This window comes from Marmota flaviventris, chromosome 4 (assembly GCF_047511675.1).
Source record: "Marmota flaviventris isolate mMarFla1 chromosome 4, mMarFla1.hap1, whole genome shotgun sequence".
Taxonomy (NCBI): Eukaryota; Metazoa; Chordata; class Mammalia; order Rodentia; family Sciuridae; genus Marmota; species Marmota flaviventris.
This window is the reverse complement of record NC_092501.1, coordinates 164,746,876-164,768,057: the sequence shown is the minus strand read 5'-3', so window position 1 is coordinate 164,768,057 and position 21,182 is coordinate 164,746,876. Positions and strand designations below refer to the sequence as shown.

The 21,182-nt window shown below is 48.9% G+C and overlaps 1 protein-coding gene across 1 annotated transcript in view; it reads left to right on the top strand.

Moving 5' to 3' along the window:
* Col4a1 (collagen type IV alpha 1 chain) overlaps window positions 1-21,182 on the top strand; it is a 130,159-nt gene that overhangs the window by 39,095 nt on the left and 69,882 nt on the right. Inside the window, exon 2 of the mRNA XM_027938860.2 lies at window positions 13,959-14,018. Within this exon, the coding sequence (XP_027794661.2) occupies window positions 13,959-14,018 (60 nt within the window). The remainder of the gene's footprint in view (window positions 1-13,958; window positions 14,019-21,182) is intronic.

Sequence of the window (21,182 nt, the reverse complement as noted above, 5' to 3'; positions counted from 1 at the left end):
ATTACATCATTCCTGGAGGTCGAAGGCCACCCTGAATTCCCTGAAGACCTTTCACTTCCTGTGGTCCAAGATGGTTTGCCCTCTGCCTGGAGGAGAGAAGGATGTGCGTGCGCTCTCTGGCTTCACCTCCGTGGCATGCCTTCCGCTCTGTGGGACTTTTCCAGGAGCGTCTGATGAGTTTGAAGGGCTCAGCCAACCAGAGCTACCTGCCGAGGGGCAGTGGGTTCATCTGACCAGAGTTCAGGTTCACGGTTGAGAGTGTGCAACTCCCAGGAACTCCCTCCAGCTCTCGAGGCTCAGGGTCGGTGCCAGGAGTCTGCCTGTGGGTGGAAGGCTGGGTGACTCCTGGCCACACTAGCACTGAAACAGATTGTATAACTCAGTCCTCAGCAGGAAGGGCATCACCAAGGGGAAACCGGGGAGGGCAGTGGATCAGGAGAAGGGGAAACATAGACCTTGACCTGGAAATCACTGGCGGGTGTAGTGAGCATGGCAGGCGGCACGTGCCTCCCCGTGCATTGTCTGCACTTTCCTCCCGTGTGTGCTGCGCAGCCTGTGGGCCCAGTGCCTTGCTGTGTGTCCTCCTGCTGTACAGTGGCCGGATTTGAGATGAAGCACACCTGCAGGCCTGTTGACCTCTGTGTAATTTTGTCTAAATGAAAATGAGAACTTAGAGTAGGAAGAAAGTCCCTAAGAAGACTAAGACATATGCTGAAGTTATGCACCTCTGAGGAGTTTATGAGAATTGCCTTGGATTTCTGAGCTGCTGTTGATGTAAATCAAATGGCCAGGTGGCTCTCTGGTCACCAGTTCCCCAGGAGGGCAGGCATATTTTGAAGCAACCCCTGCCTTCTCCGCAGTGTCCACAGGAAGGTTAAGGACTGAGGGTGACTTTGGCAGAGGTCATGTGTTGTGGAGAGAGAGAGAGGGAGGTCTCTGGGACTTCACCCAGGTATACATCTCTGTCCCTTACTCCCTGGTCAGTGCAAGGCCTCCCCGACTTCTGTCCTCAGTGGTAAGGGCAGCAGTCATACAGCCTCTCAGGACTCAGCAATAATTGAGAATCCACTTCCAGAGCTCCTCAGGTGCAGGTGAGGTCTAAGTGGGCCTCGGTTCTGTGCTCCACTCCCACAAGGTGGCCCCAGGAGTCTCACTCCTGCCTGTTGGCGCACACCCTGGTTTGTGTCTGTGTTGCTCAAGTCATCCCTGCGGGGGGCTGTCCTGGGAATGGTATCCAGGGTTTTCTGGGATTCGAACGGAGCAGTCTAGCTACCTTCTGTGTCTTCTCGACTTACGAGGTCTGAGGCGTAAATGAAGTCGGAGGCACTTGAGGGTTCTCTGGGTTACAGGTGAGGGAGATCCAAGGAAGAAGTCCTGGGGTTTTCTTTCCTCAAGAGCAGATGGCAGAACCCAAAAGAGGATAGCAGAAGAAAAGACAAGCAGGCTCTGGAGCCTGGTAGGCGGGAACGAGCCAGCACCAAGGTTGGGTTCTGTTTTTTCCCCTAGAGAATCCGAAGTCACTCAATAGCCATGAGTTTGGCTGCCAAGTCCTGGCTGGGCAGTCCATTCGTGGGATGGTGGGATGGGTGCGGGTGTACACCCAGCCGTACCCCCGCAGGGCTGCCTGGGGGGCCCATCTCTCACTTGGGCAGGGGTTGCCTCTTAGCTTTAGCTGAAGGCATTGCTGGAGGAGTCCGAGGCCTTAAGCTTCCATGTGCGCTTGTCAGTGCGGAGTGGGTAGGACAGTATCCTCCGCGTCTTTTTATTGTGGTAAAACACGCGTCACATGAGATTTACCATTTTAGTCATCTCACTGACGGGTGCTTCACACCACTGCTTAGCTGCCATCCCCCTGCCTGGGACAAAGCTTCTGGGTGTAGTCGGAACCATTGTGGACAGGTTCCTGGTGCTGCAAGACTGGTGGTGGCCGTTGCCGTGCATCTCACACATGAAGCTGCTTGGCCACTGTTGCTGGGGTGGCCCCAGCTAGTGGCACAGGACAGGAGACAGAGAGCACTCCACTCAGCACCTGTACAGTGCTCAGTGGGCACTTAGCTCTTGTTTGTCTCTTGGTCTTTTTTTGTGGCCAATAAATAAATAGAATCACAAGGGATAGCAGGCTTATTTTGATTAGAAATAATGATTTATCATGTTCTAAACCCATTATTAACAAAATGCTTGTAGTTTCACTTTTTTTTCATGACCCCAGATTTGCCGACACTGCCCACATGTGACTGGACAGAGAGTGCAGCGCAGGGCCCTGTCTCTGCTCCCTGCCACCTTTGCTGCTGGGTGGGGTCCTGTTAGGCCTGCTGCCTGTCCAGTCCACCTTCAGACCCTGGCGCTGAGGACATTTCCCATCTCGGGTTTGCTCTGCCTAGGGAGGCCTTAGAAAAAAGTGATCCTTGTCAATAAAAAACTTGGAAACAAATTGTTTTAGATTTGCGCAAACTTCAGAATAAATATGTCCCATCAGAAGAGAAAGTAAATGGGGCAGTAGTTACTGTTGAAGCTACTTAACTAGGGTCAGTACTCTAAAAAAAAAAAAAAAAAAAGATTAATGAAAGCAGAGGTGACGGAAGAGAGGAAATGAGGGCTTGTTGAGAGAAAAGCAAGTTCTGGTGAGAATTGCCTTAAATAGGCAAAGCATGCAAATTAGCCAGGCAGGAAAAGCCACCGTGCTGGCTCCCAAGGTCAGTGAAGTGGCACATGGAGGTGGGCCAGGAGGGCTGCCAAGGCCAGGCTCCAGGGCCCAGAGGGGAGGGAAGGAATGTGACCCATTCTCGGCTGGTTCCTCTAAGCTCTTGGGCGTCTTCAAAGGGTGCTGTAGGTTACCGGGTGTTGTCTCCAATGAGGTCCTCGGGTTAAAGAGATCTTGCGGGTGCTGCTCAAGGCTGCAGAGACCAAACACGTGTTTTCCATTTTTCATGACAAAATGCATGTAACACTGAAACTATGCTGAACATACCCTTTGTTGTTTTCAAAGCTATTTCATGATTTTAAGGATTAAAAAATATTCATAGATTGGAAACCACAGTGAGTCAGTTTTCTTTGTGTAAGATTACCAAAAGCTCTTATTAACCTAAAACTGAAGTCAAAATAATAACAGAAAAGCTCGTGTTATTTATTACCTTACATATTAATTTATCATTAACATCAACTGGTCATTCCAGATTATATTTTTAATAAAAGGAAGGCACAGAGTTGGGGTAGAGACTGAAATACTCTTAAAACTCAAAGTATATGTCTCAATTTTATTTTCTTGAGAGTTGTCCAGTTCACTTTACCTCAATATGATTAATATCTGTTTACTTTAAACTTAATGGTAAATGGTAGCAAAATGTATCTAGAATTTTCTGGATGTTAAATTCTTACTAAAGTGCTTTGCCATTAGAAACCCCATTTTTGTATCCCAAAGGCTCCTCGAACTGCACACAGTGTTGTCTGCCCAGTGGATGCTGGGAAGTCAGTCTGCGGGGGGGCGGGGGGACACGGGAGAGCAGAGACTCCAGGCTGCCTGCCTCTCATTCACATCGTAGGGTCGGGAGCTGGAGTGAGCTCCGGGTTCTAAGAAAGCTCTCTAAACTCAGATGGCAGTCAGCGTGACTGAAAGGCTGTTAGACTTCATATTTATTTTCATAATTAACCTCAACTCTGCTAAATATTTTTCTTCGCTTCCCTTGGAAAAGCCAAGGAGTGGAAGCCTTGTCTAGAGATGAGGCAGTTGACCACAGGACCTCACGGAATCCCTGCAGATCCCTGTCTGTGGCACTGGCCACAGTGTCAACACCAGGGTGTCCCCGAGAGGCCACAGTTTTAACCAGCAACCGCCTGGCTTTCCTCTGTGGTTTTCCCACTTTTTCTTTGACCATAAATGCTACAGTTGGGTTTTGAGGTAGGTCTTTTGAAAGTGCCATTTATGGTTTGCAGAGTAGCAGTTTTGGTCCACCAGCCACTGTATCCATGTATTTGGGAGCTTTGCTTCTGCTCTGCTCCAATTTGCATATGCCCCGGAAGCTTGTCACGCAGAGATCTTCCTGAGGGGCCTCTGGCTGTTTGTCCAGTGCAGAGCTGCTTGCTGCGTTGCTCTGAGGAGTTCAGAACGACACCGTGTGTTACATGCAATTTCTGTTTACCTTTGTTTGAATTTTCAAACATGGTTTAAAGATGCACATCAGACAGCGTTCCCCTTAGGGGGTGACAGTCCCAAGGCGAGCCTCTGGCCTGGGAAGTGCTCCATAGCACTTAGAGTCTGTGGTGTACAGAGAGTGTAAGTCCATTTCCTTTTGAAAGGGGCTGTATGAGTGAGCCTGGTGTTCCACCCTGGGTGTAGTTATGACAGTCACATTCAGCCTCATCCCGGCTGTCTGGGATTAGTCTGAACATGCAGATTTTTCTAAAGCGTGTCCCCTGTCAGTCAAGAGAGGTGAACAGTCGTGACTGTTGTCCTGACAGGATGGCTCTGGGAAGTGGAAGTCGCGGTGAATGACCAGTGACACCCATGGGGGACACAGCGTGTGTGCAGGGGTCCCAGCCACAGGAGCAGCCCCTGGTGCTGCCTTAGAGTGGAGCTGGGCCCTTGTGACAGTGTGGCAGCAGCCCTTGCCGTGTGCCGCGTCTGCCCGGCCCCGCGTGCGGTCTGTCCTGGCAGCTGGGGGGGCTCGGCGTCCTCAGATGTGCCTGGGCTGTCTCATGGCCATATTTGGTGCACACTGCCTCCTCCTGGAATGCCCTCGCCTGCCGTCCCAGCTCTGCCGTCCCTGCCGGGTTCAGGGTCTGGTGTCCTGCTGCTCTGTCAAGTGTGTGCAGGGGCCGAGCTGGGCCCTGACAGTGTCGCTGTCAACAGGGTCACCCTCTTCTTCACTCCTTGGCTCTTTCTTGGGGCACACCACCCCAATCCAGAGCAACTTTTCTTCTCGAGCACTGTGTGTTTCCACAGCAGCAGCAACAGTGACCCTCCCAAGCACGGCTCTTCTCTTCTCCCTCTAAACTGACACCTTATCCACCAGAGAGTCACCCATGGGAAAGACCCACACCTATTCCACTATCTCCCATGTGCTGGAGTCCCCAAAAAGTCCACCTACATGTCTAGCTGTAGGTGGAGCATTCTTGGAGAGGTGGTAGACAGGTTGCCTATGAAGTTGGCAGATGTCTGCAAGATCTGTTATTTCTTGCACGAGGATTGATATTGTTCTTGCATTATCACGAGTTAAATTAGGTTTGACAGGTTAAGATGAATATGAGCTTATCAGTTTGACTAATAGAACAAAAATCATATCATGAAATTTGTCTAACTGATGGTGGAATCACCAAGAATATGAAACCTATTATATCACGAAGTCAGTCTGGGCTTTCCTCCCCGTCCCTCCCTCCAGGGGAGGAGACGGACATGGCATCAGCTCGGGTTTTCCATATTTGATGGTGTAAGGAAAGGTACTGTGAGCTGCTGTGTGGCTCAGCGGCCCTGTTTGGAGGCCCATCGTTCTTGAGATACTTCAGTGGTCACGTAGGCTTTCCGCATTTCCTTTTCCAGTGTCAGAAATCTTCGGGGCTCAGCCAGTGGAATGCAGAGGATAAATAAAAACTCGCCTCCGCTTCATGCTCAGCATGCAGCCCTTCTCCCTGCTCGGGTGCTGCATTGAGCTGCCTCCCAAGTGGGGCCCTGGGCGTTGAAGACAGCGGTGCTGAGGGGAAAACCTGCCTCTGCACAGGGCCCTCTGGACAGCCACCCGTGAGCCCCTGGTGTGGCCAGAACCAAGCCACAGTTTGGGATTTTTCACTCAATGTGAGAATGTGCAGTGTGTGTGTTGGGTCACTGAAGGAAGGGCACCAGGGATTCGCCCAGTGTTCCTTAGATTTCACATTTAGACCCAGTCAGGCATTTGTCTGAAGGCCTAAGGCAGACAAGATGGTGGGTGGATCAGAGGATGGTGATTGGGAGAATTCAAGGCTGGGGCCCATCTCCCCTCTTTTAAATGACTGCCCTGCAGAAGGCTGGATCCTTCAGGCCAGCATTGATGGTCGCGATGGTGCCGAGTCTGAGGAACAAAGATGTGTAAAAGGAACAGTGGGAATATGGTTCACTTACCAGGCAAAGAAGAGGACCATGGCACGGGCCCAGAGAGGCCGGCTCGAGCAGGTCTCCGGCCAAACCCGGGGAGAGGCAGGGCGGTCTCCTGTCCTCCTGCACATCCAGCTCTCTCTCCTGCCTTCCTTCCCGCTGACTCTCTCCTTCCTTCCCTTCTCTCATTTCTTCTCCAGCCTTTAAAATGTGTCCACTCGAACTCCGTGTCGCATTTCCTGAAGTGTGCTGCAGGCGCTCTGGTGGACTGAGAGACATTGGTGGGCATGGAGGAAACTCATGTAGGTCTACTTTGAAAACATGCATCTAAATTAAACGCCATATGGAGATCGCCATAGCAGGCGAAGTGGAGACTTGTTCATGGTTAGGCAATACCAAAATGGCTGCACTTCTCTCAGTCTTCCTGGAAATGTGCTCCCGCTTCTCCCGTGGCACCTCTGAGTCTCAGTAGTATTGGGACAAACAGATCTAGAGGCAGCCATGCCTCAGCTCATTGCTGCGAGCACAGTCTTTGCTCCACGCCAGTGTCCAGGACCTCCAAAACAAGCCCCCTGTGGCCTCAGGGCTGGGTCACTTCAGTCCTGGCCACGGGGCACCTGGGCCAACCCCAGCCCCGCCCGATGCTTCCTTATCCTGCTTTCTTTCTCTGCAGAGTCCCGTGGCCTTCCCCGACCTGGCTTTGTCGGAAATGGTTCCAGGCTGGGGAGCTCGGCTCACCTTGCCGCTCTCCTTGAGCTGTGGCCTCTCCCTTCCTACCTGGCTAGCAAACACACCCTGCACCTAGCTCACCTGGCCTAGAGCAGGATGCATGGAGGCACATCCTAATACCTGCTGATCAGGAGATTGGATAGGGCCCTGGTGACAGCCCCCAGCCCTGCCGACTTAGCCCTCGTGGGCCCAGGCCCGGGGAAGCTGTGCATGTGGGCTGGACATGGGAGTCAGAGGTCAGAGTGGAGGCCAAGGTCTGGACAGCCAGCTAAGGGGGTGAGGTGGATTGGAAGACAGAGCCAACCAGGTGTGGAGGGAGTGGGGCGTGTCTGTTTCCGAGCCATAGAGAGAGAAGATGGAAAGCAGGCACGACTTCAGCACAGCAGAGGGCTTGCAGGTTTCTCCAGGCTTGGTGGAGGTAGCCAGTTCTTTTTCATGCCCCACTTAGTAGCACTTTCTCTTTGAAGGAGGGGAAGGCTATGGAGTGGGCTGGGGAAGAGAGGGAGCGGTTCTGTCTCCATGGGCTGAGACGGGAACCAGGGAACCTGCAGAGGGCAGCTGCCCAGGGGGAAGAGGCTGCGGGGACAGCGGGGCTCTGAAAGCCCCAGAGACTCTCCAGTCTGCGCCTTCGCCCAGGGGAGGGCCCCTGCTTCAGGAGCCTGGGGGAGGCTCAGTGGGACCCCGGGCTGGAGACTTGCTGAACCCACTCGCTAGCTTGTTCCAGACCAGTGACTCACAGTCATGGGAAGTCTGGTCCCAGGTCATGCGTTACCACCCATGGTTCCCAGTGGACACCCACGGAGCTCACCGACTCATTGCACACTTGGCCATCCAGGGACCACTGTCATAGGACAACTAATTATAGCCACATCTGCCTGCAGCTGGACAGAGACCAGTGACCTGGAGCTGAAACCCTGGGCTTCATCATTATTCCCTGTGGGCCATCTTCTCCAAGCAGGAACATTTAATGTCCACCCCCGTTTAGTGGGAGAAAGGGAAGAAAAGCAGGACAGATGAGTCAACAAATTGTACGAGGGGAAGGAGGAGAGAGCAGGGCAGGAACCACATGCTAGTCGTACAAGAAGCCAAGCAAACACCCTCGTTTCCTCAGCCTGGTGTTTGTGGGGCGCCCAGGCTGTAACGAGAAGCAGGAGGCCGCGAGGTCCCCATGTGGGAAGCTTAGTCACGCTACAAAAGAGGGGGAGATCCACACACTGAAATTCAGTCTCTTTCTCAGATTTTTCATGCTGATTCTTTTTGCCAAGAACGTATCAACACTTGTAGTTGTTTTCAAATTAGAGCAGAAATATTTTTTTTTTGAACACAATATCTCTTTTTATTTATAAATAAATAAAATATTAGATATATAGATAAACAAATAATATTTTATTTATTATTTATTTAATGGTGCTGAGGGCCTCTCATGTGCGAGGCAAGCGCTCTACCGCTGAGCCACAACCCCAGCCACTGTAATTTATTTTTTATTTTTTTTTAAATTTTTTATTGTTGGTTGTTCAAAACATTACAAATTTCTTGACATATCATATTCCTCACTTTGATTCAAGTGGGTTATGAACTCCCACCTTCACCCCATACACAGATTGCAGAATCACATCAGTTACACATTCATTGATTTACATATTGCCATACTAGTGTCTGTTGTGCTCCGCGGCCTTTCCCATCCTCCACCATCCCCCCTCCCCACCTCTCCCCTCCCCTCCCCTCCCCTCCTCTCTCTCTACCCCCTCCACTGTATAACCCTGAGGGTCTCCTTCCATTTCCATGCAATTTCCCTTTTCTCTCCCTTTCCCTCCCACCTCTCATCCCTGTTAAATGTTAATCTTCTTCTCCTGCTCTTCGTCCCTACTCTGATCTTAGTTACTCTCCTTATATCAAAGAAGACATTTGGCATTTGTTTTTTAGGGATTGGCTAGCTTCACTTAGCATAATCTGCTCTAATGCCATCCATTTCCCTGCAAATTCTATGGAGCAGAAATATTGTCTAAGACTCAAAAGTAGCCAGGATTGTTCTGTGTCTATGTCTTCCGTTGTTGAATGGAATCGAAATATTATTTAACTAAGTTCTCCTTTTGGTTAAATTAATGATAAAGAATTATTTTCACATCTTTGGAATCTCGACGATCTTAATTGATCAAGACAAAATCATGCTAAAATAATAATAATGAAACAATGCAGATGAAATTGTATTGACTGTGAACTTCCTGAAAACAGGGGAGACATTCAGTCATCCTAAGTACATCAGGTGTATTTGTGGACATTCAGAAATGCTGTGGAGATGTAAGCTTTTAAGAAAGTATTGGACTGCAGTATTTGACCTGTATTTGGCTCTTGCCTTTGTTGGTAATTTTTTAATTCTATGCATAGTTGTTTGAGGGGTAAATTTTATGAATGTTTCTGGTTTCCAAAGGGCAATTCCTCCTGGCAGCCCCACCAGCCATGAGTGAAGGGCCCCTGGGCCACACATCCTTGGTTTCTGCACACTTAATTCTGCCCAAGCAGCCCTGACTCACATTCTTCTACTACACACATTTCTTTAGTTGGGCAGATAATTATTCAGAAGACCCCTGAGGAAGTGATCTGACAGGAAGAATATGGGACTAGCAATAGCCCCACAGAAGTATTTGACATTTTGCACAGCATAGGGAATGTGGAAAGGAATTTGAAAGATAAGCTTTTTCCACTTGGCAGACCTCCACATGTCCCTGTTTTGTGGGATGTGAAACACAGAAGTCGTAAAGCAGCATGGCAAAGACCTATCTTCCATCTGATCAGGGGAACCATCAGAAAGGGAGGACTTCATCCTGCTCTGCTCATTCCTGGCGTGCCTTGGTCCAGTGGGCAAGCCACCGTGAGCAGGCTGCTGGGAGGACACCTCACCCACAGCAGCTCTCAGCAGCCCAGCGGAGAGGCTCTCTGCAGCCCCAGCAGGGAGCCCGCCATCTGTCCTGCCGCGAGAGCTTGCCTCAGTGTGGAGAAGGGCTTCTTGGTGTCTTTAGATTCTAGCACCTGGAGGAGGCTGGCCCCCATTCCTCCACTTCCCCCTCTGGCAGGAGCACCGTGTATTGTAAAGTCCCAGTGCATTTTTAGGACTTAGCATCCTCTGTAATATTGACTCTAGGGGTTCTGCTTGCTGGAACTCTTGATGGGCTCCTAAATGGAAATTTCAGTCATATTAATTGTTTTAACCCATCCTGAAAAGATGCAGAGATGCTTAGAGAATCCAGAGATATTTGGTCTAGGGATTTCTTTGTAGTACTTTTGCAGTCCTTCTGGGCCGTGTTTTCTGTGTTTTTTTAATGCTGCTCTCTGCTCTTGAGGTGGGGTGTGCAGGTCTCCCAGGCTGTGCTGGGGACTGGGGACTTCCTCCGGCTCAGGCCGTTCTGCAGGGTGGCTTCCACTTGGAGGCAGCTTTTGTCCTGGTTGTAGGGACTCCTGGGAAGAGGCTGAAGGACTCACTCCCAGGTTTGACTTGGTTTTTGCTCAGCTTCTCTGTGGTTTCAGGAGTAAAAGACCAGGGCCTTCCAGGTGCTCCTCCCATACCTCTGGGTCCCCTGCTTACTGGTACCCATGGCAGTCACCTTCTGTGAGGGACCAAGACCCACAGCGTGCTCGCCCTCTGAGATCTTGGGGCCACATTCCTCGGCTTCCAAGCGGGGCTGCCGTCATGGCCAACTTCCGCCGTGTGACCACGGGGGTTAAGTGTGTCTCGTGGGAAGAAAGCCCAGGACCTGGAGCTAATCTGCTTGACCCGAGGACACCCAAGGGGAAGTGCAGGGAAAGGGACAGGCACTTCACAGAATGTACCAGCTCCTCCCGTTCTATCTGAAACAGATGGGATGGAACTCATGGATGGCCCAGTGTGTCCCGGCCAGGGGAGGAGGGGACAGGCCTCATAAACGCCCTAGATCTGGAGCCAGCCGTTTGCTGTTGGGGCCCACAGGCTGCACGAATCCTTTGATTTTGCCGAGAGGCCCAGATGTAAAGTGAAATTCCCCAGGAAATCATGACATTGTGACGAACCTTAAAGAAGTGAGGTCCCCTATGAAGCTGTGATTCTGAGTTGCCAGTAGAGGCACGCAGAGCAGTGTACAGCAGCCAGATAAGATGTCCACTTAGGGCTTTTATTTTAACCAGCTTTTCCAAAAGCATGCATTATACCTGCTTATAAAGGGACACACAGCACATGAGTTGTATTCTTTTTTAAATTTTTTTTTGTAGTAGTAGATGGAAGAATGCCTATATTGTATTTGTTTATTTCTATGTGGTGCTGAGGATCGAACCCAGTGCCTCATGCATGCTAGACAGCGCTCTGCCACTGAGCTACAGCCCCAGCTCATGAGTTATGTTCTTATTAGTAGTGTGCCCTTGAATCACAGCTGGGATACTCCTAGATGTCAGGGTGAAATTCAGCAAGCTCTATTATAAAATAGAAATTGTAAAGGATCAGAATAGTGATATTTTGAAAGAAATTTTATTCAGCAAAGTAAACACGCAATTATGATTTTTGTTTGTTATTCTGAAAATTAATTGATCTTATTAAAGCCATTGACATGAGATGCCAGCCCCACCAAAATGTGATACAAACAATCATGGCCTTAAAAACATCTTTTTTTTTCTGAAAAGATGACTGTACTTTAGATATTCTAAGAATTATCAATTCTTTGGAATTGCCTCCTAAAGACAAAATTGGTAATAAAATTTCCTATGTGAATAAAGAAGTTAAGAATTTCCTATGTGAATAAAGCTACAAATACATCTGGTCCGCCATTTAAAACAATCCATGTGTGATATACAGCGCAAGCTGGTGTGGGGGGAGGCCACTCTCGTCCTTTCTCCTCTCGGATTCCTGAGTTTCTGTGACCTGCAGTGTTGTCCAGGCCAGCACTGCCTGCATGTCACTCGCACAGGCCACTGTAACAGAAGCCCAAGAAGCAGTTTGACCCCAGCATGGCCACTGTGGCCCAGAGTCCCTGCAATTAAGGCGTCCACTGACAGCTTATGGGAATGATCCCAGGAAGTTCATTTTCATAACCTCCTTCAAATCGAATAGAGATAAGCTTCTGAGATTTTATCAACATTTCAGAAGAGAAAAACCCAGAATTGCCACATAGCCATTTTTAGCTTTAGTACTCCGATTCTCTGCAATTTCCATGTTTCAAAGAAACTACCATTGACTTAGGAGTAGAAACCTCATTTCACTTTGAGCTATTATTGAGTTTCTGCCAACTACATGTGGGTAACTGGAGGGCCCTTCCTAAACAGAGTCTGCAGATAACTGAGTTCAGATAACTGGTTGATTTCTCCCACTAGGTCTGTAGGAATGGAATGAAGTTTAGCAGAGTTGAAGGAGCAGAGAAGTGTTTCTGAACCTGCTGCAGGGCAGAAACGCTGTGAGGGGGCCCACAGTCCTGGAGAGGAGGCTGGCTGGGACCCCCGGGTGGCCTGGGGCTCTGGGAACCTGGGTGATCTGGGGTTGCCTTACTTTCTGGGCTTTTCTGGTCTGAACGCTAACCAGGTTGTTAACTGCTTATTAACTTATGATTTACCTAGTTACTTACCAGGCAGCTCCCACCCCAGCTCTGGGGTGCCCCAAGGGCTCAGGTGGAATGGGGAGTCATGTGAGAACCTGTGGGGAGCCTCCAGCACAGGCACAGTTACCATGCCATGGGGACTAGGGAATGAGAGATGGTGGCAGCTGAGCCAGGCTATTAAAGTCCCCCAGCATTCGTCTGTGCTTTTTGGATGAACCTCCTGCAGCACAGGTTGAAGATTTTGGCCTGACCACCTGAGTGGTCACCAGGACCCAGATGAAGCAGCCAAACTGCGCATGTGCAGTGGTCAGAATGTCAGAGGCTCTGAGAGTGTACCCTAGAGCTTGGCTGATAGTGAGTCAGAGGAGGAAGCAGATCCCTGATCTCTGGAGTTTGTTTGGACTGTGGTCAATTGTCCCCATTTCCAAAATATAAAATTAAAAACAACTTACTGTCTTGGAGGCACTTGTTCAGATTTAACTTCATGAAATAAGTATCTCCAGATGTAATTGTTTCATGCAGAATATCTCCATGGCAATGGGGCTAACACTTGAGGGTATTAAAAACATAGATGTCCAGTGGGCACAGTGCTATGAATAGCATTTTATTCTCAAGAAACCATTATCGCCTGCAGCAGAATGTGGGCATGAACTTCAGGCATAAAGTGGCCTCTGAGAAAGCTTGTGAACCATGTTGTTCCTGTCACACACCTTCCTGTTCTCTTCACAATACCTGTATCTACAGGGTTTAAAACTTGGATTCTTTTGGGGAACGTGCAGGCCTGTGGGTGCTGTCGCTCATCGACATGATGGAGGATGAGCTGGGCTCTCATTTCAGCCATGTCCTGGCAGGTTGTACTGAGCCTCCTAAGTCAGTTTGCACACCTGTGAAATGGGGGCAGTAGGACCTGTCTGAAAACTGTTGTCCAGCTTGTTAAATAAGATGCCAGCTGACTGTGGCACCTGGCGGACACTGAATACACGTTAGTTCCCTTCCTCTAAAGGGGTCATGGTGTCTTTGGATTCTTTTCCTTGCGTTTTCACCATTGATTTTTATATTAGAAATGAACTATAAGAACTTTTTCTTGTTGACTGTTCATTAATGAGTATTTAAACTTTAATTGAATTAAAAAACAATTCTTTGGGATTTGGGCTTTAAGATCAGCCTGTTCATTTATTCTCTCTCTTTGTGCAAACATTTTTTTTTTTTTTGCATTCTTTTATGTCCCTGAGAATTCGAAGGACAGAGCATGGAGTCTACCCTGGGGAGCCCTTGGTCTCCAGTGGCCTTAGGCCTGAGGCTCCCATGCCAGAAGCACAGTAGCCTGGCAAATGCCACCATGATCATTTTCGTGGGAATTAACAAAGGACAGCAGTCACAGTGACATCCCGGGGCTTTGATGGGCTGTACCTAGGATGGCGGCTTTGTCTGTTTGGCAAGAGGTGCACCATAGCAGGTGTGTGTTGGCCCATGGAATCACATACACCTGGTGTCCCCCACGTTGGCAGCAGGCAGGACTTGTCTCATAATGGTGAAGATGCTCAAGGGTGTAAATTCGAATCTTGGCGTCGATTCGGAAGTGTTCTCCCACTTACAGATGTTTTCTTTACTTTCAGGGTGGTTGTGATGGCTCTGGCTGTGGAAAATGTGACTGCCATGGAGTGAAGGGACAAAAGGTAAGTCCCCAGACGTTGACAGCACCTCCTCTTGGATTGCCTTCACTGTGGAAACCATTCGAAACTAACACACGTGCTGAACGGTGGGTCTCTCGTGGTAGAGCCTCGCTGCTGTCTTAGTGATTCCCCAGAGCAACACGGGGGAGCGAAACCGTCTGAGCGTTATTCTGAATGCTAATATTCTTATAAGCTTCTCTCCAGAGATTGTGATGATTACTGGCAATGATTGCAGAAAAAGGGATTTGGATATCTTTTCTTTTTGATTTTGAAGGAACAGTGTCCTGGCAGGAAATTGTTTGACTCAAGCATCCTTTTAAGAATAGATGGACAAGAACTAAATTTAGGATTTGTCTGAAAAAAGAAAAAACATTTCTATTCAATTTGAGGGACTTCAATTTAAATCAGTTTTTTAAATAATTTTTTCATTCATCACATTCTTGTCCCAATTTATTTACAAAATGGTAAACATTTATTTTTTCCCAAATTATAAAATCATACTATATTTGTGTTTGATCAAGCTTTCTTCTCATTTAAGAAACACCAATCCAGACAAAAACTTTTTGTTGGCCTGAGGGTGGTGTCTGGATTTTACACAAGGGACAGAAGCTGTGTCCTGCAGCTGTGTGAGTCACCCTGGCAACCCTGGGTGGCAGTGAGGAGGTGGAGCCCACTGTGGCAGTGCAGCACAGTCTGGGGCCTGCAGGGGGCAGTGTGCTCCTTGGACCACTTCCTGTCTTCAGAGCGGGAAGGTGTGTCTGGGCCAGCAGATACCTCCTCCTCTCCCTGAAGGGCATGCCTCAAGTTTCATGGGGTCTCAGACCACCTGCGAAATGCCCAGTTCTACCATGTAGGAAATTGTTTAATTTTTTTTTCAGCTATTTGCTGATGTACTGACATTAGTATTTTTATAACCACACTGCCTGATGGTGGTGTTCTCTTGCCAGGGCAGTCTCTGAATTCAGAGGTGTGGGAAATAGCTTGGCACGGTCCACCCACATGCTCTGCTCAAGCTCTTACTAGGATTTTCTCTGGCTAGTTGAAGGTGCATTTTCAAGAGTTATAGACAGTGGAGGCCAGTACTTCCCATACCACAAGACTTAAGAAAAGTCTAACTTGAATCATACACATGAGCACAAAAACTAACAAAGACATCCTTAAAACCATAAAAAACAGAACTTTTCAATGCAATAGGTGGGAAATTTAGGCTCATGTTAGCACTTCCTGTTTCCCTTGTGTCCTTAAAGCCGGGTCTGGAGAGGGCGGTGAGTGTCTCACTCTGCATGGGGGCAGTCCCATCACCTGCTGGCCTGGTTCCCTGCTTCCTCCAGTGGCCCAGTAGTGCCCCTAAGATTCTCCTACTGTGTACATACCTATAAACTGATCTGTCGTCCAATCCGTTTGACCCTGAAGTCTATCCATCCAAATAGACGACTTGTTGGGGTACAGCTTTCTCAGCAGTTTTGGCTGCTGTCTTCCCAGCCTGGTGACTGACACAGAGCACTTCCACACAGAGCTGGCCACAGGCTGCAGAGGAGGCTGGGCACAGTGGGCCACCAGGGGGTCTTGAGGGCCTGCTCCAAGAAGAAACAGGTCCCCTGCATTTCATTTCCATGTTGCTGACCTACAGCGAGGGGAGACTCTCTGAGGCCAGGCTGTGCTGATGGTATGCAGAGGCCCTGCAGGGCTGCGTCCTGTGGCCGGGAAGGCTGAGGAGGTGTGTGCTGCCTTGAAGCTGTCCTGAGGCTGCACTGCTTGCTTCCTTGGGATGAGGTTTCATGCTGGCCCCCTAGTGAGACCAACGAGAGCCTTGGAATTGGGAAAACCCAGCGCTTCCTCTAAGACCAATGGAAGGTGTGGGATTCTGCCCTGCCCCGCCGAACCCAGCACTCTCTTCTCCACCTCCCACTCTGTGACTTTATTGGATTATTCAATAAAGAACACTAGAAACACTGGCAACCTACAGGTTCAGCCATGTGGATTTGCGTTTTAGAGACTAGAATTACTGAGTGGACCCTGAAAGTCTCTTGGAGGCACTTGCAGTCGCCAGGTGACTTTGTTATATGATTTCAACAAACCATGGCGCGTTCTCTTCTCATCTTGAGCGTAGACAGTTCAGTCCCATGGTTCACCAGCACCGAGAGAGCAAAGAGGCCTTCCTCCCTCTGACCGAGGAAATTTTAAACTTCCACTTATTGTCTTGGCGGCCTGGTCAAACAATTGCTTTGGAGATGAGAGGCGCCTGGTACTCTCCTGAGCTTCAGTTACAGACGGGGTTCCACTTCTGTCATCCTGACGTCACTGCCAAAGGCACCTGCCCCAGTGGGCAGCATGAGCAGCTGGTCCCCTCAGCTCCGTGGCCTTCCCGCTCTCCTCAGAGCATCTGAGTCCTGCGCTCTGGTCCCGTGATGGGGGTGTAGAAGGAGGCCTGTGAATTGGTGCTTGGTTGGGTCCTCAGTCCTCATGGGGTCTGCTGATATTCTCCAGAGTCTGCAGATCCAACTCATTTTGATTTGTTTTAAAAAATAGGATCGGGGAGATAGATAGCTGAGGCAGAGTTAGAGTCACCTATCGGGACAGTGTTGCAGCCTGAGAAATGCGGAAATCATTGTTTCTGAGGCTGCTTTCTCGTATCCCTCTGAAGAACATTTTAACAGTGTTACTTACAACCCAGCAGACCCTGCATGGGAACTGGAATATCTGCAGTACGAATTGCCACCTCTTTTGGGGTTAATTTCTGCTCTCCATGGAGATGGCGTTGATGGACAGAAGCCTCATGCTCTTGAGGGGCTGTGAACAGACTTGATGTGGCATCAGGGCTGACTGTGATCTGCTTGTTATCAAGTCAGCAATACAATGTGAGGCGTCTGTCCTGAGTGCAGCAGTCAAACTCATCAGGCTTTTCCTGACTTCAGAGTGCTCAACTGTCTCTTCCCACTTGCCTGCAAGGCCACTCAGGCTTTCAGATGTTTTCTGTTAGGTAATTAGTGTGGCCTTGCACACAATGGCCTTGTGTCCCCAGAGGCTGCAGCTGTGCCCCCAGTGGGAACACTATCTACCTAAACTGATTAGGGCTCTGGATGCTTGCCTACTCAGAAATGGCCATGTTAAGCTCTTCTTTTGCTGGTAACCTGATTTTCTCAGCTATTTAAGATGGTAGGGAAGGCAGCCCCTTCGCAGGAGTTATGCTGTGTGCTTGGAAGTTAAACATGGATATGTTGCTGGAGTAGAGTTTGTGCAAGAAGTCTTGTGTACCCATGTCTGTCTAAGACCACCACTATCTTCCACAACCCTGGAGGGCTCAATAAGGGGACTTAAACTAGGGCAAGACATGCTCATGAAATGAACCACAAGTTGAGAGGAAGTATCAAATTCCAGGAGAAGCAATTGAGAAAAAAATGCTCTGCTTGTTCTGAGGAAGGAGTGGTTCCATCGAAGAAAGGGATAGCTGGAATCAGAACTCAGAGGGACAGCCTTTGGAGGCAGCAGAAACCAGGCCATGGGATATAGATGAGGCTCGGTGGTAGAAAACATTTGCCTAGCATGCATAAGACCCTGGTTTGATCTCCAGCTCTGCAAAAGCAAAACAAAGTAATACCTAAATCTTTAAGGGGAGGGCATTTTGACTTGTGTCAAGACGTGTAGAGATACCCCTGCAGTGAGGATTGGTGTCCCCATCCCTTCTGCCCATGGGAACCTCTGGCATGTACTCTGTCCTGTAGGAAATTTGAGGCTCTAGGTTAAAGTTGGTGACCTCAGTACTTACTGGGCATGTCTCCTTGACCTACCCAGCAAGCAGCAAGTATGGTAGCATTGCTTATGTGTTCTGGACACAAGTCCAAGGTCACTGCCGTCAGTTGCTCCTCAGCCCCTCCCACATCCAGGAAGGTCATGGTCTTCTTGCTCTTCTCAGGACATGGGTCTATGGTGGGTTTGCCCTGTCTGTCTTTGCAAATAGATTCATTCATCCACACGTGTTTCTCCGTGGTTCCTTTAGGCAGTTTTATAGGCACAAAGCAAGCGTTTCTAGGTCTTGCTGCTAGGGACATGTCAAAATAGGAAAAAACACCTAGAAGGGGAAGCTGTGGCTCTCACCTCATCCAGGTACAAGGGGCGGGGTTTCCCATCTCTGGGATTCTGTGTGCGGCTCCAGAGGTGCGCAGTGCCCCTGGGGATGGGAGACGTTCCCTTGCTGTCCTAACACAGCCAATGTCCTAGCACATCACGCACCACGTCATGGTCATTTCTATGCTGTAGTGAAGTGATTGCACAACGCCTCCAAGTCCAACAGGGCTTTGAAGGTAAAGGATCTTGCTTCTCCTGAGATGAGATCATAGACACAGGGTGTTTCCTTAGTTAACATTAACTCTTCCTTTTTGAGACAGGGACGAGGGTATCAGTATTTTTAGAAAATTCAGTAGTTTTCAATTTATAAATATTTTCTATTGATCTTTCTTTTAATTTATACATAGTTAATAGTAGGTATAATTTTAGCTATGATTTCACTATGAAATAAGAATACAGTGCTTTGTAGTTATACTTTATAGATAGGTGATTCTCTTTATTATTATTTTTATCTGTGTAGGATAGATTTGGATCATGAAAGATCAGTAAAGAAGATTATTTTTTTGTTTTTCAGTAGAATATTGAAATTTTTTCTCATAAGTTAACTGTATTAAGTATGTGGTTTTAAATGCTGAAGGTGTCCTGTTTTTTCCTAGATATTAAATTCTTTTCACTAGAAAATGAGAGTATACCTGTGTAGAATCTTTGAAACTTTAGGTAAGTTGACTGATTTGGACTAGTAACAATAAAAATAGTTATTACAAAGATTTATTTAATAAACTCTTATTGTGTGAGAGGCACTGCATCTGAATTGAATCCACAGTTTCAAATTCTAGTGTATTTCAAAAGAAATTCTATCTTCTCACTTTCATGGTGTAAAATATATAAAATCAAAGTACGCTAAAAGTACAACAGTGTAAATATCAAGAGACATTTTCAACACCAGGATTTGCTGGGTTAGTGCCTCAGCGTGTCTGAAATCACCCCTAGTATTCTGAGGCCACTGGAGCGTTTTCATGTTCCTAAGGATCTGAATATTCCTGAGAGGCAGCAGTGTGCAGTTCAGCCTTGGCCCAGATGTGGTCCTCAGGCCATCTTTGGGATGTCCACAGCTGTCCTTTGGGATGGAAATGGAAGAGGGTTCCCAGGACGGGAGTTTGGGAAGGCAAGTTACCATGAAATGGACATTTGTCCTTTGCTCTAGGATGTCACATACCTTTCATAAGTGCTGGCACTCCCCATACTCGGTTGACAACAGGCCCTTTCTGTCTCCAAGCCAGGAGCAGCTGTTGGGAAAGAAGGGTTGCTGGACAGCAGCCTCAACCATGGCGTGGGCTCCCGGCCAGCCGGGGACCACACTGCATCATTTGCTCCCACTGAGCTGCCCTGACCCTAGAAAATCGATGCGTCCTAGACAGGCACATGTACCCACACTCGAGCACTAGTGGGACTTCTAGAGCTATGAGCATCATGAGTGTGAAGTGCGCTTGCTGTCCAGCTGTGGACACCAAGACCCAGCCGCTGACCCCCAGCTGAGACGGCTGGCTTGTGGATGAGACGGGAAGACCTCCAGAACCTGCTCCAGTGGGACAGACACCCCAGGACCTGGGCTGGGACGGGTGGAGGACTCGAGTCACAACAGCCTTGGGAGGTAGGGTTTGTAGCTTTTGGATGCTTTTGGTGGAGGAAACACGAGCTGGGCTCGCTTGGGAGGTCTGTCTGGAATCTTGGTCCCGTTCTCGCCAACACTGTGATTTTATCATCACTCTCAGAGTCATTATCCCTTAAAACATGAGGGAGACCAGCTCTCCTTGTGGTAGTGTCCTGACTTCTCCAAACACCTCTGCCTGTTTCTGTTGCTAACTGCTTTTCCTGATGTGTTGGTCACAATACCTGAGAAAAACAGCTTGGGAAAGATCTATTTTGGCTGGCTCCAAAGCAGAAACATCATGGTGGAATGGCATGGAGGAGGAAGGCCGCTCAGCCCATGGCGGCCATAGAGAGAAGAGAGAGGAAGGGCCAGGGACAAGACCAGTCTTCAAGGCACACTCCCAAGGACCCACTCCTTCAGCTAGATTCCACTCTTACAGTGACTAATACCTCCAAATAGTTCATTCAGATTTTGAATCCCTTAGTGAGTTGATTAACCCACTGATGAGGCCAGAGGCCTCAGGATCCAATCACTCCCCCAGTCCTCACCTCTGCACACTGTGGACCCGGGGACTGAGTCTTTAACATGGGAGCCTCTGGGAGACTTTCCAGATCTAAACCACAGCATACATATATTTTCACGTGTTTTCCGCACTCCTCTCCCCCGCCAGCTTTCCTTGGCCCAGGTCACGTTACGGGGGACGCTGTGTGAAATGCCAGGGTGTTCACGGTGTGTATTGGGTTCCGTGCCTCCAGCCTCTGACTCCACTTGGGGGCCAGGCCTGTTTGTCCGCGGCTGGGGGAGCACCCTGCCCCTCCCGTGCTTGGCTCTCTTGAATGGTGGATGCACACTCTTCCTTTTCCATGTCTGTCGGGCGTCTTGTCATGCCAAGATTTTTTCCAGATGTCCCCTATTTCCTATTTCCACATATTGCACATGAATCATCCTCTGGCAGAGTAATCGTGAGAATCAGTGTGGGTTCCCACATTCACCCACTTTGGTCTTTTTGTCTTATAGTCCTTTGAAAATGGGGGATTTAAAAAAAAATGTGGCTCAATCTGAAGGTAACCTGTTGTGTATCAGAGGGAGGCTGCTCAGATGGACCCATGGGAAACAGGGTATCTCAGTCCACACACGGTGTCTGTCCTGTCTCCTGCTGGTGACGGTCATCCCTGAGGTGCTCTCGGGCCCTTGAGGGACCCTGTTGGAAGCTCCTCTTTCTTTCTCTCCATGGTAGTACAGTCCCCCCTTTCCCATGTGCTTCTGAGACCAGTAAAGACTCTCCACTCGCAGCTGCTTGGAACTTGCCTTAGGTGGGCAGTCAGAAGTGGTGAGCTGACTTTGCCCAGAATTCAGGAGCAGTGGGAACCTCAGTCCCTTGAATGGAGTATGGTGTCCAGGGATGGAAAACCCAGACGCTCCGTGTGGGGTCATGCTGTCATCAGCGATGC